Source organism: Salminus brasiliensis, chromosome 1 (assembly GCF_030463535.1).
Source record: "Salminus brasiliensis chromosome 1, fSalBra1.hap2, whole genome shotgun sequence".
Classification (NCBI taxonomy): Eukaryota; Metazoa; Chordata; class Actinopteri; order Characiformes; family Bryconidae; genus Salminus; species Salminus brasiliensis.
The window spans coordinates 35,138,058-35,154,271 of record NC_132878.1 but is presented as its reverse complement, the minus strand read 5'-3'; the positions used below and the strand labels follow the sequence as shown (position 1 = coordinate 35,154,271).

The window sequence follows — 16,214 nt, the reverse complement described above, 5'->3', positions numbered from 1 at the left end:
AGGGTAAAGAGGATTAGCAGTCATTTGCATAATAAACAGACCAAACGACAAATAAATAAATAAGCAGTGGGGGGAAAAAACGAGGTAAATAAACCTTGAAGTGAGTCCTTGTCTGCCTTCCGTCCATTTGTGATGTACACAGTTTAATAATCAATATTTGTGGGCCATAATTACGGTTGTTGTACTTGTTCTAGGTAATGGAGATTCATAAGTGACCTGTAACAAATGCATTATACGTTCCCGGGGCTAATGAGTTCCCTTTCATGCTTTTATTTATCAGTGATTTGCCAAGTCATCTGAGCGGCGGGAAATTAACTTTGCACTTTTTAATTGCGTTGTGTGTTTATCTTGAATCTTTAGCACCACTTAAAAAAAAAACCCACCTCTCACAGTCTTTGCAGCCCAGGCTCCAGTCTTTAGCAGCCGGCCTGGGCTGGCCCCGATCTAAAGGTGACCTTCCAGAGCACATGGAGGCCTGTGTCACCCTGTATGTCTGCCTATCTGTCTGTATTCATGGCAAACCTGCTGTCTCTACAGCCATGGTAGCAATTTGCTGTATAGCAGGGGTGCAACTGCAGCCCTGGAGGCCCTGGAGGCCCAGAACTCCCACAGTTTAGCGCCTTCGCTCTTTTCTGACACATTTACTTCAACTTGTTGGCTAATTTAAAAGCCCTTTCTAAGAGGAATCAAATGTCATAGGATGGGGCAAGGAACACTGCACAGGACCCCTGCTCTATACTGTATACAGTGTTTGACCACATAAGTAACATTACACTCTACATATTACTTTTTTTTTTTCTAGAAAGAACCCTATGCAAGAAGGTTTTCCCTTTCTTTTGATGGGTCATTTAACCTTGTTAAATGTATTTTGAGTTTTACTGCCTTTACTAAAGAAATACCCTTGAAAACACCTCTTATTGGTGCAGAACATGTAAATATGATATATGAAACATATGAAATATTAGTAGTATTAGGTGGAAATAATAATTAATCAATGTTCAATAATCAAACATACTTCAGATAATAAAAAACAGTAACTTTCATAGTACAAAAACTTCTTCAGGAAATATCTGGAGAAATATCTCTTTTCTGTGAAAATGTGCTAGATGACGTTGCTATGGAAACCCTAAAAATATGACCAGAAGCTGTTTAACTACATAAAAAGTCCATCTTACATTTTACTCCTCATTAGTTCGGGCCCTGCTCTCCACTAATATTGTTCACTAAGTAAGAAACGTGGAATATTATGCTTGGATGATATTGTCATTTTAGACAAGAGATTATTGTGTGCAGAATTACCGTGGTTAACGTTATCGTCATGATGCGCATTTCGTTATGAAGAGGCACATGAGGGGTACAGATCCTTATCTGGTAAGTTGTCTTTTCCCTGATGGTAATATTAATTTATATTAATTTAAATATATTTCAAAATAAAATAGACATTCCCTTGCTTCTAATATTACTTATTACTAATGAATACAAATAAGGATATTGTTATAAATTGGGTGTCAGCAGCATGTAGCACTGGTGACACCCAGTAGTTCTTCTCATTCATTTGATTTGGAAAGGCCATCGACCAACTGGACAGGTTTGTCCACTTCACTCTGTAGCGAGCACTGTCTTATTATTGTACTTTATAGTAAGCATTATTTATTTGAACTGATTTCTATAGATTAATGATAGTATGAAGGTGATAAATAAGACAAATCAATAAAAAATACATGTGTTGTGAATAAGAATCAAAAACATTAATTTGCATAATATTTAATAAGTTATACTAATAAGCTACTACCGATAACTAAACGTTGTCCTACAAAAAGGGGGTCAATCAGGTGCTTGGACCCCTAACAAGCAGCAGAGTAAAAGCAGTTTAAGGAAAAAAGGGTGATCAAACATATTCTAGCATCCAAAAAAAAAAAATGCTTACATACATCTGGAGTTCACTGCACTTCTACTTAAGATGCTATTCATATATTTTCAACACTCTAACACTACTAATATACCTAGGGGAGATACACCTGCACTTAATGTCTGTCCCCGGCCTAACAATAAGCAAACAGAACATAATCCTAGTCAAAGTAGGACTGCTTGAGTGCAGACTATGCAAACTTCCAAGCACAATGTCTTGCTTCCATGCTGTGTGTGCAAACCTGGAAAAACAATCTGTGTTCAGGCTTGTTCCTTCTCAGGCTAATTATGGAATAATAGCCATTACTAGCGTTTTCTTCTGAAGTTGACAGCTGAGTATTGAGCTTCAGTTTATGATATTCAGTCAAATTCACACCCTTATGACGCAACCCGTTTTTACAGTGAAGGCTCCGGTGTTGAGGCATGCTAAGACTGCCCTGCCCAGTTAAAAGCCATGTCTCTACAAGCGTGAGTAGTCTAATCCACTGAAGTGAGTGAGGTGAGTTGTAAAATGAAGTGACGTTATGGTTATAATAATAATAATAATAATAATAATAACAATAATAATAATAATAATAATAATAATAATAATAATAATAATAATAATAATAATGTATACATATCTACAAATTATAAAAGTTTCTTTAAATTACAATTAAATAATAATAAAAAAAAGGATAAAAAACTTTCCCAGTACACAATTCGTCTTCGGCAACGTGCAATCGCGAGTACTTCAACCACAAACCCCGCCCCCCGCGCACCACCATTGGCTAGTTGTCTCCCCTGCGCACGGTGCGATTGGCCCACAGCTCGCACTGTTCTCCGCATGCCAGCCGCTCTACGGCACGCCCCCCTACGCTCTCAACTGGCTGACTATTCGTGAGTATGAACTCACTGGCCAATCCTAGCGAGCGGGGGCAGAGTCAACAGGCACAGGCCACGCCTCCTCGGTCCGCCACTGTAGTCGAGTGAGAGACGGCCGCTTCATTCACTCAGAGCCTCTGCCACTGGAGCTAGACCTGCTGGAGCTGGAAGAGCCACCGTCCATGGGCAGATAGGGATCGAGCTCGCATTTCTCTCTCTCTTTTTTTTTTTTTCATTTCAGCCCACTTCCAAGCGCAGCTGCACCATGGAGTGCGCCCTGCTCCCCCGACTGTGGACTATATTTTGCCTTCATTCGTGTTTTTACGCAACCATTGGAGTAGCACAGAACACCAGAGAGGGTAAGTGCTAAAAGTTTGTGCCTTTTTCCCCCACGTCTCGCTTCCGCACAGACTCCACAATTAGCCACGGGATGTGACTTGCTTAGGGGATGTGTTTCCTCGCGCACTCCAGCATCCTTTGCAAAAAAGCAGGTATCGCGGGGTGTTCAGAAGCCAAAGGCGAGAGGTAGATAGGAAAAGCCAAAGGCTGAAAGTGTGCCTCGCCGTATGTCTAGCCTGCTCGATTATCAGGCGGTATCAGGTGAGGCAGAGCTGGATATTTCCTCATCTCAGCACCACGGCACTCACTCGGCCAACAGCAGCTCTAAATATATGCTGTGCCTTATTTTTCTGATTAGTAAAATGCCAGTGTTCCCCGGAAGAATGGCTTATTTTACAGGCTGAGGTGAGCTCCGTGTGTCACTCTGGCACAAAAAAAAAAAAAGCGCACTGGCTAAAACACACGCACACTCGCACGGCAGCGTGTTAACAGCACGGCCCCGAAGTGTTCAGACATCGACTGATATCAGGCTAAAAAATAAACGACAGAAAAACGCGTGTCAAACTTCAGCCTGGTCCTGGCCGCGTAAAATGCTGCAATGGAGCATATGGAGCTGCGCCGCTGAGGCGCAATCCATATGCATGGAGCCTACCTATATGAGCAGTCGATCACAGTGGATCCCACACCGCTGCCTAGATGCGCGTTCATTTGTAGCACTTGTAGCGAGGGCTTTCACCTTGGCTGAAACAGGGCCAGCATTGAGAGTATAGCGGGAGTAGAGGGCTGAGATGCGTGCAGAAATCCCCGCAGTCTCACTGTAGTCATCGACTTCTTTTGCCTCAAGTTGACGTGGAGCTTCTGGGCTTTCTCCGCACGGTGCGCGTTTGGCTCATGTTGGCGATCTAAACGCCATCACCGGCTTATTAGACCGGCTTCTGAAGGGTTCAGGGTTCTAGTTTAATGAGCTAGACATTCCCTAAGCACCGCTACTGCGCTCGCGCACGCTGGCTACAGCCTGCCTGCGTTTTACGCGTTGATCCACAGAGCAGTACGCGCGTTTGTGGACGTGTGTAGCATCGTTTACAGACGAACCGATTCAACCGATTCCGTAAAAGTTACCCGAGCAAAGCCCGCCTAGCCTCGGTGCAGATTCAGTCAGTGGGTTTGGACCTAATGAGGCTACAAACTACGCTTGCTACGCTTGCGATTTCTTCATCTCTTCTCTTCTATTATTTGATGAACTTTGCTCCTCTCCCTCAGAAACAGGTGCCAGGAGGCGTAAGTAACTCTTCCAGCCACTCGCCAAACAACAGCTCGCCAACTTATTATAGGGGCTCGCTCGTATTCGCACCACCGTTGACTTTATTTCCTCCCCCCTGAAAACAGGTGCCAGGAGGAGGCGTCAGGCTGTTTATTTACAGTCGATATTTCTCTCGGGTTGAGTGCCGTGTAAATTGTCCAAAAAAAAAAAAAAAAAGAAAGAAAGAAAAACAGTCAGAAAACGGGGTCAGACTGTGTCTGAGTCTCTCTCTTACTCTCTCTCTCTCTGGCTTCGTGTCAGACATGTTTGAAGACGCAGCGATAATTTAACCGCACTCACTTGTTTCTCGTCGGCAGTGATCCTGCTGGACTCAAAGGCGCAGCAGACAGAGCTGGAATGGATAGCGTCTCCTCCAAGCGGGGTAAGAGCCACACTTCATCACTTTCTGAACGTTATTTCTAACCGAGAACACCCTGGGACATCCTTCATCTAATCCCCCCCCCCCCCCCCTCATCTCCTCCTCACTCCTGTTGTTTACTGTCACACACTCTCCTCCTCTTGTTTATGGCCACAGACCATGGACCGCTCGCTCTGTCAGATTGGGGTGCACACAGGCCTGTCTAAAAAAAAATGCCCCTACTTTCTTGGTTGTCTTGGTTGAGGCGATTGCTTGCCTATGTACAAATACCCAAGACATCATTTGGCTTTATTTGGGTGTGTAGAAGTCTAAAGCCTAACCTTTCTCAGTGAGAAGACGGCTGGTGAAAACAGTCCCATAAAAAGAGGCAATATGTGACCATATCAAGTCTTGCTGAAACAGACTCCACATGTGTTGGGGGCTCTGCTGGTGATGTGTCACGGCCTTGTGCTGCTCTGCTCAGTCAGATCAGGACTCATGTGCAGGCCTTGGTGAAAATTCTTGTGTTCTTCTGGTGAGGCCAGGGCTCGCGGGCCGTCTGGTTTCGTCCAGTGTTGGGACGAGAGTGGAGTTGAAGTTGGAGCTGTACTGTAGGACTGTGCCGTGTGTCATGACTGAGCCTGTCCGAGCAGTGTATGTTCAGTTTTTAATGTAGTCTTAAGTTTGAAATATTATGAAAAATACCGCACAGGAACCCTATTATTATTTTTTTTACTTTTTTAACTAAATATTTATTTTTTAAATTAATAAATATGAATACAAATGAGTGAAAAGTCAGTGGATCGCTTCATGTAATTTTTTTTTTAATTTTGAGTATCTACAAAATAAAATGACTTATTTTTTTACTGCAAGCATGAAGGTCAAATGCTGCTGGGGTTGGTGTAAGATTCTTGACCTTATATAGCTGTTTTATATGTGTGTGTATGTTTTAGTGTGAAGTTCATTGAAGTTCATTTTTGCATGTATGCTTATTAAATATTTATAAATTTATTTAGTTATTTATTTGGTAAATAATATAAAGTATAGACTTAAAACATGATATTCTATATTATTATTCTTTATTAATTGTTAGTTTTATTAAGAACCATTTTTATAAAAGGTGTGTGTGTGTGTGTGAAAAACCTTTAAAGGAGGTTTAAAGGAGTGGATATAAAGGTCCCTTACCACTTCAGTTTATTTTTAAGAGTAGGGTTAACATTTTTTTTACCACTTCGTGGTAATAAAATGACTCCAATTATATGCTTCTATATTTACGCCTCTTTCTTTGGTCCCCCTTTGGTCTTCAGTGGGAAGAGATCAGCGGGCTGGACGAGAACTTCACCCCCATCCGCACGTACCAAGTGTGCCAGGTCATGGAGCCCAATCAGAACAACTGGCTACGGACTAACTGGATAGAAAAGGGCGACGCGCAGAGGATTTTTGTGGAGCTGAAATTCACCCTGAGGGATTGCAACAGCCTGCCTGGGGTGGTGGGCACGTGCAAGGAGACGTTCAACCTGTATTACCAGGAGACGGACGTGGAGGTGGGCAGGAATATACGCGAGAGCCAGTACGTGAAAATAGACACCATAGCAGCGGACGAGAGCTTCACGCAAGGTGACCTGGGCGAGAGGAAAATGAAGCTGAACACGGAGGTGCGCATCATCGGGCCCTTGTCCCGCAGGGGCTTTTACTTGGCCTTCCAGGACGTGGGGGCCTGCATTGCACTCGTCTCCGTCAAGGTTTACTACAAGAAGTGCTGGTCCATCATCGAGAACCTGGCCACATTTCCGGATACGGTGACGGGCTCCGAGTTTTCCTCGCTGGTGGAGGTGGAAGGCGTGTGCGTCAGCGACGCAGAGGAGGAGGCCGACAACTCTCCCAAGATGCACTGCAGCGCTGAGGGCGAGTGGCTGGTGCCCATCGGGAAATGTATCTGCAAGGCTGGGTTTCATCAGAAAGGCGACGCATGTGAACGTGAGTACCGCCCAAGTTAACTGTTTGTTCTCTTGCATGCTGGAGGTCCACAGGCCCCACTGGTCAGGGGAGATGCTTTCGTAGGCCCTCGTTGATTGACCTCGTTGAGAGATCGTGAGCAGATGATTGGACGATAGCAGCTATTAAGTTATTACTATGCTATTATGTGAATCATTCACGGCTCCATTTGGCAAGAAAATTGCTGTTGTAATTGTTTGACTAGTCTCTGTCTAGTCATAAGCTTATGATTCTATTGTGAATGAACTCTGATTAATTAGCAAATCGCTCCAGCTACAATAAGTGTCAAAATAAAAATAGGAGGGAGCGCAAGGCATGAGAAACGAAGACAGAAACAGGCTTTTTCTACGGGAATAATAATAATAGCGGATTCAATCCAGAGGCAGATATCCTTGGCATAGTAATGGGCAATCTGCTTAATTGTTTGATTAACAAGCTCTTAATTTATAGTGGTGGTCGTGTTGGTATTGGGATTAAGTGGCGACTTGCACTCCACTCCGGCTGCTTTTCTGCTTTTCGACAACTCTTCCTCTCCACCTCGTTCTCGCTCTCCTTCAGTCTGGCGTGGGGCCAAGTCAATCACTCACGAAAATACACAGGTCTGGACCCGGTCCAGCCGATCCCTTCGTCTCTTTCTCCGGCCCGTCTGAAATGACCCTGATGGAGAGGGGAAAACAAACAGCCGGTGCATTCCGCCGCGTTAAGGCCTGCGGTTGTTTACGAACAGGGCCCTTCGCAGGAAACGCAATTACAGTTGCCACCGATACGCGCTTAGCCATCGTCTCCATTTGGGAGGGCACGCCTGCAATTAGAACTAAAGCACCTAACGCTGGTGAGAGGCCGTCATTCCCCCACCCACCCACCCCCAAAAAAAAAAGACCCTTCCATAGGGAAGATGAGAATCGCTGAGGACTCAAAGGGGACCACTTAGTTTCGCTCTGTTTAAGTGGCCTTGCTTTGCCCGCCGAACCCTTTTATGTGCAAATTGGGCCACCGTACCTCTGCCTGCTCGCTAGCTTATCAAGTGCGCCCGAGCTGTAATGTTTCATCAGAATATCTGCGGATGGCTCCGACGGCTTTTATGCCGTACACACGCGGGCAGGCCTACATCATTAAGTTAGCGTGTGAAGAGTGCTTCACAATGCAATTATATGATCAAAAGCAGAAGCAGGCCGTCTGCTCTGTGCTGCTATACAGTGTCGAGAGGTTATTTTAGAGCTGAAAGCCATTTGAAAAGCCAGAGAATGAGAGGGATGTCCAGAGACGAGAGTGCTACTTCATAATTCGGGTTATTTGGCGCATGGTCGGCGTAATAATAATAACGGGAGGGGTTTTTTTTAGGTTTTTTTTTTTTTTTATTTGTGCATGTGTCATACCTTTGGGCTTATTCAGGGATTACTTACTCAGAGCAAACAATGCAAGGCTGAAGTCGCTGTTGGAAGCTGAGTAACTTAACCACTTAAACACTAATGGGCCTGTGTGTGGGCCTGAACTTTAGTCCCGCACTCTTATAATAGTCACAGGATTGTTAACAGTAGGTACGTTGTGTTGCCTTTTTTCCCCTGACGTGCACTTATTTGTGCAGGCTTATGTACCAGAAATGGTCGTAACTCATTTTTATACAAGCTTTTTTCAGCCCGTATTTTTTTGTTGCTGTGCTTGGGCCTGGTCTGATTGGCTGCCCTGCAGTGTTCCTCTTTCAAAAGCCAGTCCGGGCTGAAACACTCCCTAAAACTTTGGAAGTGGCCTGTAGAGGCTTGTATTTTCAACACAAAAACAGAAAAAGAGTCTTCCCAATAAGCTGTTTTTTATAGAGGTCCTTTAAGATTATTAACATAATACACCTGTTATTACACAATTGCCTGATAGCAGTTAATTGGGCATTGTTTTTTAATTAAGCTAAGTTAAATTTTTAAGCTCACTGTAATCATTTTACACACTTTTTGCACTACACATACATTTTATTAGGTTTTGTTAGAAAGTGTTTAGAAAGGTTCATCATGGACCTTACAAAACCAACAGAGCTCCCAACTTCTAACTTGGTGCTATAAGATTTACAGAGCTATGAGTTGAGTTAGGGTTGTTATTCGTCTGTGAAGCTAATCCTGACAGTTTTATCATGTACTTTACCTGAGTCTACATGCACACAATGCAGAATCATTTTACATCAGTACAACCTGGTATTAGCTAATGATTAAGACAGCTAGGAGATTAGATTTGGCCAATTTGGCTGATTTAGGCTTGTGCTATATATATATATATATATATATATATATATATATATATATATATATATATATATATATATATAAAAAAAGCCATGTCATGGTAAACTGATATTTTTAAAATAACTGTCCTATTTGACCATTGTTGATATTTCACTTCCATATATGGAAACTGAGCTGCTAAAACAACCCCATTTACTTCAGCATACAGCCCTTATAAAGCACTGTTTCAGCCCAGACTGCCATATGAATAAGGATCAATTCAGGGCAGCCAATCAGAAAAGGGGCCAATTACTATTTTACTGTAAGTTTTAAAGACACAGTAACGGCCACAAGAAAAGCCTGTTTGAGTCTAAGGCATAGAGAGCTTGGGAGATGGTCGTAAAAAGAAAAAGGACTGATTTCGTACATAAAAAAAAACTGTAATTTTGATCTAAAAAGCACCCCTAAAATGTTATGCGCATGACATTCCTTCTGAGCAACTAGCCTAGAGTTCAAGGGGTCAAGACAGAAGTGTAAACTATCAGATAGCAGCATCCCTTACCCATTTCCACCCTCCCCCCCACCTCCTTTCTGCCCTGGGTTATCTTACTGACTGAGAAGACTTACTTCATGAAAAACAGCCCATATTTAAGCACCACCGTGTTGCTTGGCACCGAAGACACAGTGCAAAAGGAAACATTTGCAAGAGTCACTTCTGAAATGACACTGACCCAAAAAAAAAAAAATGCCATCGGCCCATTTGGACTCGTGCCCTCCACATTGTCACATTATGAGTTTTTGCTGCGCTGCCTCGATATCACCGGTGCAGTTAATCTAAATAAAATGGTGTTGAGGAGGTGGTGGTGGTGGGGAAGGGGGGCGGGTGTCGCTGCTTTGCTGCGTCAGTGCTTTTGTCCCAGCCGCTCTCCTGGTATTAAATTGCCCCGGCGCAGTGTTTCCCCTGAGCTGCGAACAAGCTGAAAAATGCCTGCGTTTTTGCTCTCCCCTGTCTGAGAAGTGGAGCGCTGCTGCAATGTATTGTGGTGCTGCTGCAGCACTGTGAGGGACAGGGGTCTTTTTAATATGGAGGGCTGCTCTACGGCTCTGCTGGTGAGAATACAGCTTGTCTTGTAGTGGGCCCTCGAGCACTCTTCTCCCTCTCCTTCTCTCTCTCTCTCTCTGTGTCCCTTTCCCTCTGTCTTCAGCTGTCCCGGGAGGACTCTGTGGCCCTGATACTTTCTAGAATGCACTTTTTCCACACTCTTCTCAAACTGTTTTTTTAATACCTGCACTGAATAATTTGGTGCTCGCTCCTTTTTCTGACTCACACTAAACACTGTGCCAATGTGCAAGGTGCTCCATCTCTCACAGAACAGGCCACTGAATAGGGCTGTGTATTGGCAAGACCCTGGCGATACGATAAGTATCACGATACAGGGGTTATAGTATGATAAACACACCATCAAATGACTAGAATTTGAGTGAAAGAAATCAGATCAGCCACTGCCTGCCATTAATCTTTACATACAAACTATTATTTGAAAAAAATCAATACCACCTTTTTCAGACAGATACAGTATTGCAGCAGATAATATAGCAATACTTCGATATATCCATATTTTCCACTTCTCTGAAATTGTTCACGTATATTTTCATTTCGTCCCACCTCAGATCTTTTACTAACATCCTAAAGCTGTTAGAGGTGAGCTGACCCCTGTTATTTGAGACGCCCCTTCCAGTGCATCCAGTGGGCCTCCTCCAAAACGTGTGTTGTGATCTTTTCATTCATCACCCGAGCTGGTGGGGGGGACTGTCTGTCTTTCATCCCCCCCTCCTCTCTATGCGATGTCTCCAGCCCTCCTTAACTCCTCACATAGCACTCAGGCTGTCCTCAATGCCACCCTTCAACCTGTCCCGCCCATGCCCCCACTCGCCCAACCTCCCCACCAACCCCTCAGCTAGGATCCTCCGTGTTTTTAGTGGTGTTGAAAAAGAGTAATGTGAAGTGTTCTGCTGCCTGGCCAGGGTTTATTTGCATAGAGCCGCGCACTGCCGGGTAAAAATAGCGGTCATTCATTTGTAACGGCCCGTTCACCAGTGTCCATGCTGAGAAAATGGAGACACTAAGTTCCTTTAGCCTGAGTGAAAAGGCCCTTATAGACAGACATTGCGGTCTTTGTTTTCACTGGGCTTCTTTTTTTTTAAAGCAATTCTTGGAATGCGGGCCCATGTTGCTCAATTTTGACACGTTGCATAATTGTGTGTTGAGCTGAGGCTGGGCAGTGGGACAAAACAGGACATCGTGATACTTGGAGGCATTTTCACAATACATGGTTTGTTTGATATATCGTGATATTTACATTTTTGGAGAGGACAGTTCGGAATGGGCCAAATTCCAACTGCAGCTGAGCAGTAACAAATAGCCACCACTGTCCTAATTCATTCACTTATTATTAACAGTGGACCCCAGATGTAGTCAAACATACAGGACACTGTTTGGTGTCCAAATTTCAAGAGCTACGAGTCTAAAATGGCTAACAAACTCTAGAAATTAGTAGTCACCTGTTTTGTAAGACATGCCCACACACTCAAACTCCCCTCAAACTGCATCCAGGTCTTCATTAAGGAGCCGCATAGGGTGTCCTAAACTACACTGACAAGGCGAGCTGGACATAGTTACAGTGGGCTTAGAGAACTTTAGGTCAGGTTAGAGGCATTTGGGTCAGTAATATTAGCCTATTAGCTGCAGTGCCAAACTGATAACGCAAAATTTGGACACCAAACATTTCTTGGCTGAACTGCTACATCTGTGCAAATTCTACCCACGATAATTCCCACGATATATTCCGCTTATCTTGACCACTCAGAGTGGCTGAGAATAGCCACCAGTCTCCCAGCTTGTGTGAGAAAGCAGTGCCTTACTGTGAGCACTGCGAGAGGAAGGTAGGCTTTATTTCCCCTGCAGCATTTGCTAACATGCTAACGCCTGACAGACACCACTATCATCCATCTCAGTGGTGTCGGGGAGCCGGACAGGAGTTAGTCTGAGCCTGATGGATGGCCTAAACCCCGGGGAGGGCTGCTTACCATCGAGTCCAGCCACAAAGGCGGCGGAGGTGGAGGAAAAGCAAGCCAGCAGGCCAGCTCCAGAGCAAAAGCCAACACTCAGGCAAGGCCACTCTCCGCATTTCAAATGCCACCATGGGGTGGAGGTGGTGGTGTGGATGGGGGGAGCTGGTTTGCTTTCCAAGCCCTGACGCTCAGCTGATTGATCAGGTGTTAATGCGATGGCTGGAAACAGCCGTCCATTACAGAAGACTAAGTGGTCTTAATTATTCAAACAGAGGGGAGTTCCTCAGGGGGAAGCCGTAGGATCTGGGCCTGTCACAGAGCGGACTCATCCTTTGACGGATGACGGACTAGTTCCCCCACCTGCCGGTCAAGTGAAAAGGCTTGGGGAGGTTTTTTTCCTCCTCTGCTGCTCCGACCGGGCAGGTAAGTCGCGTGACACGAGCAGATGTGACTCAGCACAGCTTATCGATCCGTTTTCACTGTGGCCAGATCGGCCCGGGCTGTCCACTGCTGTTTGTTTCCAATCTAAAAAATAAAACGGAAACGCATGGTCAGCTTTCTGCAATTCAAACATGGAACTTGAATTACCCTCTTAGACCCTACAGGGCCTGTGTGTGTGTGTGTGTGTGTGTGTGTGTATACTGTACATTGTTATATTACTTCCCCTGTGGTCTGCTAAGGGCATTTGAATGGGTTTGTGGACCAAAAACATAATTGATAATTCATTTAGAGCATTTGCCAACCTCTCTTTATCCTCTAGCTGGTTGTCTTACTGTACCTGCTGGACTAATATATGAAAATGGTCTTGATTCTAATTAGCTGCCGTGTTTGCTCTGGGCCTCGTTCAGAAAGCAGTCCTGACTAAAATGCTATTTATATCTATAGCGAAGTGAATGAGAGGGGATAAACAGCTTTTTTTTTTATTTCTGCAGTTTTCAGTCACTTAAATGTATACAAAGTCATTCAGAGTAGGTTTGGTGAGTGATGGTGAGTAGAATCAGGGGTCATTATGTGTTGTCTAGCACACTAATGCAACCATTTTATTTACTGTCGGAAACCTTTTAAAAATACATTTGATCACAATTTCTTTACTTAAAATACTGTAAAACAACCTTTCAGCCACGAGACAGCATATTAGTGACTAATAGCTTTCTGTGATATGGATTATAGAGGCATTACACTTTTCAGACTTATCTTGTTCCATTCACCACCTCTGTGGACTATGTAGACTGGCTAAGTTCCTCTATTCCTCTAGAACAGAGCATTTCACACCAAACTGCTCTAAATGACTTTCTTACATCTTAGTTCTTTTAATTATGCAACAATTCCAGAGGAAAATCAGTGGACGTTTTGAACTATACTAAGCCATATTTGCTTACTACATGGAAATCTGTCATTTAGGCAAAGGGACGGAACTTAAAGTTACAATACTTGCTTGATTGCCACTTGTATTACTCCATAGCGACTATTAAAGTATTTGGTGCATAAAGTAATAATCAGAGTCAGGGACTGAAGCCTCTATGATCCCTTGAGCTTCGAGATTAAGGGGTGTAGACAGGTTTTTGCATTACTCCTAAAAGCCAAAAGAAAGTGTTTTGTTTGTCTTCTCGTTGTAGAATTGGCGCACAAACTCCCTCTGCCACCACCCCCAACCACCCCCACCCTCTGTGCCGTTGTGGGTGTAAAGGGAGAAAAGTGTGAGGTTATGTAATAAGTTATTGATTTTGCTCTTAGCGGGAGATTGAGGTGCTGAGGCCGGTGCTCTCCCTGAGGAGAGTCGCTCTGACAACAGGACCCTCCCCGTCGGTCAGGCGCAGCTAAAGCCTTCAGCCCACTCACATATCACTTTCACCCGGCCGCCTCAGGTTAAAGCCGCTCTAAACACACACCCGTGCACGCTTAAGTGAACTCACACACTGCAGTACACACAGCACACATGCTCACTGTGTCTTTAATATACAGCGGTTCAAAAGAATCAACTTGTACTTGATTCTTCAGTCGGAAACGTGGTTAAAAACGTGGTTCATATGCGTATGTATGAAGAAGCTGCACTAGGAAAGCGCACACACACACACACACACACACACACAGAAAGAGTACACAAAACCCTCCCTGCAAAACTTTGCCTAGTTTTCTAAACCTTGAAAGACACACACTGCCTTCCGCACAGCCGTCTCCAACCTGTCTAAACTTTCTACCCGCTGGCACACACTCTTCTCCAGACTTCCTCTACTTTCCCTGTCTTAATGTTGACACACAGCCACAGACTCTCACTTACACACACACACATACACACACACACACACAAACATCCCGTTTCCTTCTTTGTGACTGCTTGCCGCCTGTCCATCAGAGAGACAATCAGCCAGGCCTGCGCTTTGAAGTGCATGTGTCCATTTGAGCGTGCATGCTGTATGTGTGCTGTTTAAACTCTAAATAAAAGCTCCGTCATTCAGCCATCAAACAAATAGTTAAATAGAGAAAAATCAAAAGAGCACGATTTATCACTCAATGCCATCAATAAGACAAAGCAAGTCTGCTATGTGGAGTTTGCTCCTTTGTTGTAGAATGAGAGAAGCTAGGCTAATGTTGCTAACAAACACAAGACTGAGATTGTCACCAATCTCATGTCTGTAAATACACTTAACACTGTACATACACTGTAAATGCAAGTTTGCTCGGTGTATGTACAGAGATGAAATTGGTGACAGTCCAAGTCCAGTGTTAGTTAGCACCATTAGCCTAGCATCCTCGGTTATCAACAAAAAAAAGTTATATTATTTATATTATATTATATTATAAAGTTATATTACAAACTTATATTATTGAACATGCCTTGACTGATCGAAGGCATCAAAAGCACACAAAGGCAAATCACTAAATCAGCCAAACAGTCAGATAGAGATCACCTGTTACGTCAGTTTGAAATAAAAAAAAATAATAATAAATAGTTTTAAAAATTAAAAAAAAAAAAAAAGTTTTATATTCATAACAAAATACAGTATTTTCTGATTGGGCTAATCCAGTACAATTCATGTTAAAAGCTAGGCTCTAAAGACTCACTCAGGCAGGGCTCTGCAAAGCTGTCTCGCAGGTCAAAGATGCTCCATGAGCATGTTTGATTTGGCTCAGTAGGAACTTCACCCTAACCCCACCCCTTCACCCAGAGAGAGAACAAACACACGTATAATACATACATACAACATATTCAACTATTATTTGCCTTTAAAAATGGGATTTTCTGCATTTTAGTAACAACGCACACTGTACTGTTCTACATATCCTCCTGGATTGTATATTATTTTGGTGGTTTGGCTCTTGTCCCACTACTTCAACACACTCTCATGCCAAAAGGCTCTCATTACATCTCCTAAGTAGTAGTTTCTTTATACAGTGTCACGCAAAAACCTTGTATTTAAAAAATAGAAACTTTACAGGAGAGGATTTTTAAATGGAAGCCTATTAAAAAGAATTTCTATTTCTATTTCTAGAATTGCATTTCTATTGGTCCATTCATCACATTTTAACCTAAAATTTGCTGATGTGTTTTTTCAACTTCAGAAAATATAATTTTCATTTTGTTGATATCCAATATTTCACATGGATTCAGTCTCAATTTGTATATTTTAAAAATGTTTATTCATCAACACAGGCAGATATGTACATGGGATATATTTGATATTATCATTGGCTCAGAATTCCTCGTTACCGGATAATAGACTTTAACCTTAATAACTACATTATAAGCCTGGAACTAAAGGGGTTAAATATAAAGCTTTTCAAACATTAAATAAAAAAGAAAAAGAAAAAGAATGGTGCGTGGAGAATCGATAGAGATGTCGGCTTGTGTTAGTGTTGCTGGGGCTCAACACAGGCCGGTGGTGGGTAGGGGGTCTTTGTTTCAGAGGGAAAGGGTCCGTAGGGGTGACTCCTCAGGCAAGCCAAGGGTCAACCGGCCGACTCATCCATCTTCCAGCTTGGCAGTGACCTGTCAGCCGGCCCGCTCTCGTTACTAAGCAGAACAGCCAGGCCTGCATTGTGGCCGCCTCTGTGTTTGCAGCCGCGTGTAAATGAAGTTAATATCCACTGACCTCGCGCATAGCCCACCAGAGACCCCGGTGACACAGCAGAAATCAAGCCATCTTCAGAGAAGACCCCAAAAGATCCGCTG

At 43.6% G+C, this 16,214-nt stretch overlaps 1 protein-coding gene across 7 annotated transcripts in view; it reads left to right on the top strand.

Moving 5' to 3' along the window:
* The first annotated feature begins 2,914 nt into the window (after window positions 1-2,914).
* epha7 (eph receptor A7) overlaps window positions 2,915-16,214 on the top strand; it is a 98,386-nt gene continuing 85,086 nt past the window's right edge. For all 7 annotated transcript variants that reach the window (XM_072678568.1, XM_072678541.1, XM_072678559.1 and 4 more), the window contains exons 1-3: window positions 2,915-3,131; window positions 4,729-4,793; window positions 6,077-6,746. In XM_072678568.1, the coding sequence (XP_072534669.1) occupies window positions 3,038-3,131; window positions 4,729-4,793; window positions 6,077-6,746 (829 nt within the window). In that variant the 5' untranslated portion in view covers window positions 2,915-3,037. The remainder of the gene's footprint in view (window positions 3,132-4,728; window positions 4,794-6,076; window positions 6,747-16,214) is intronic.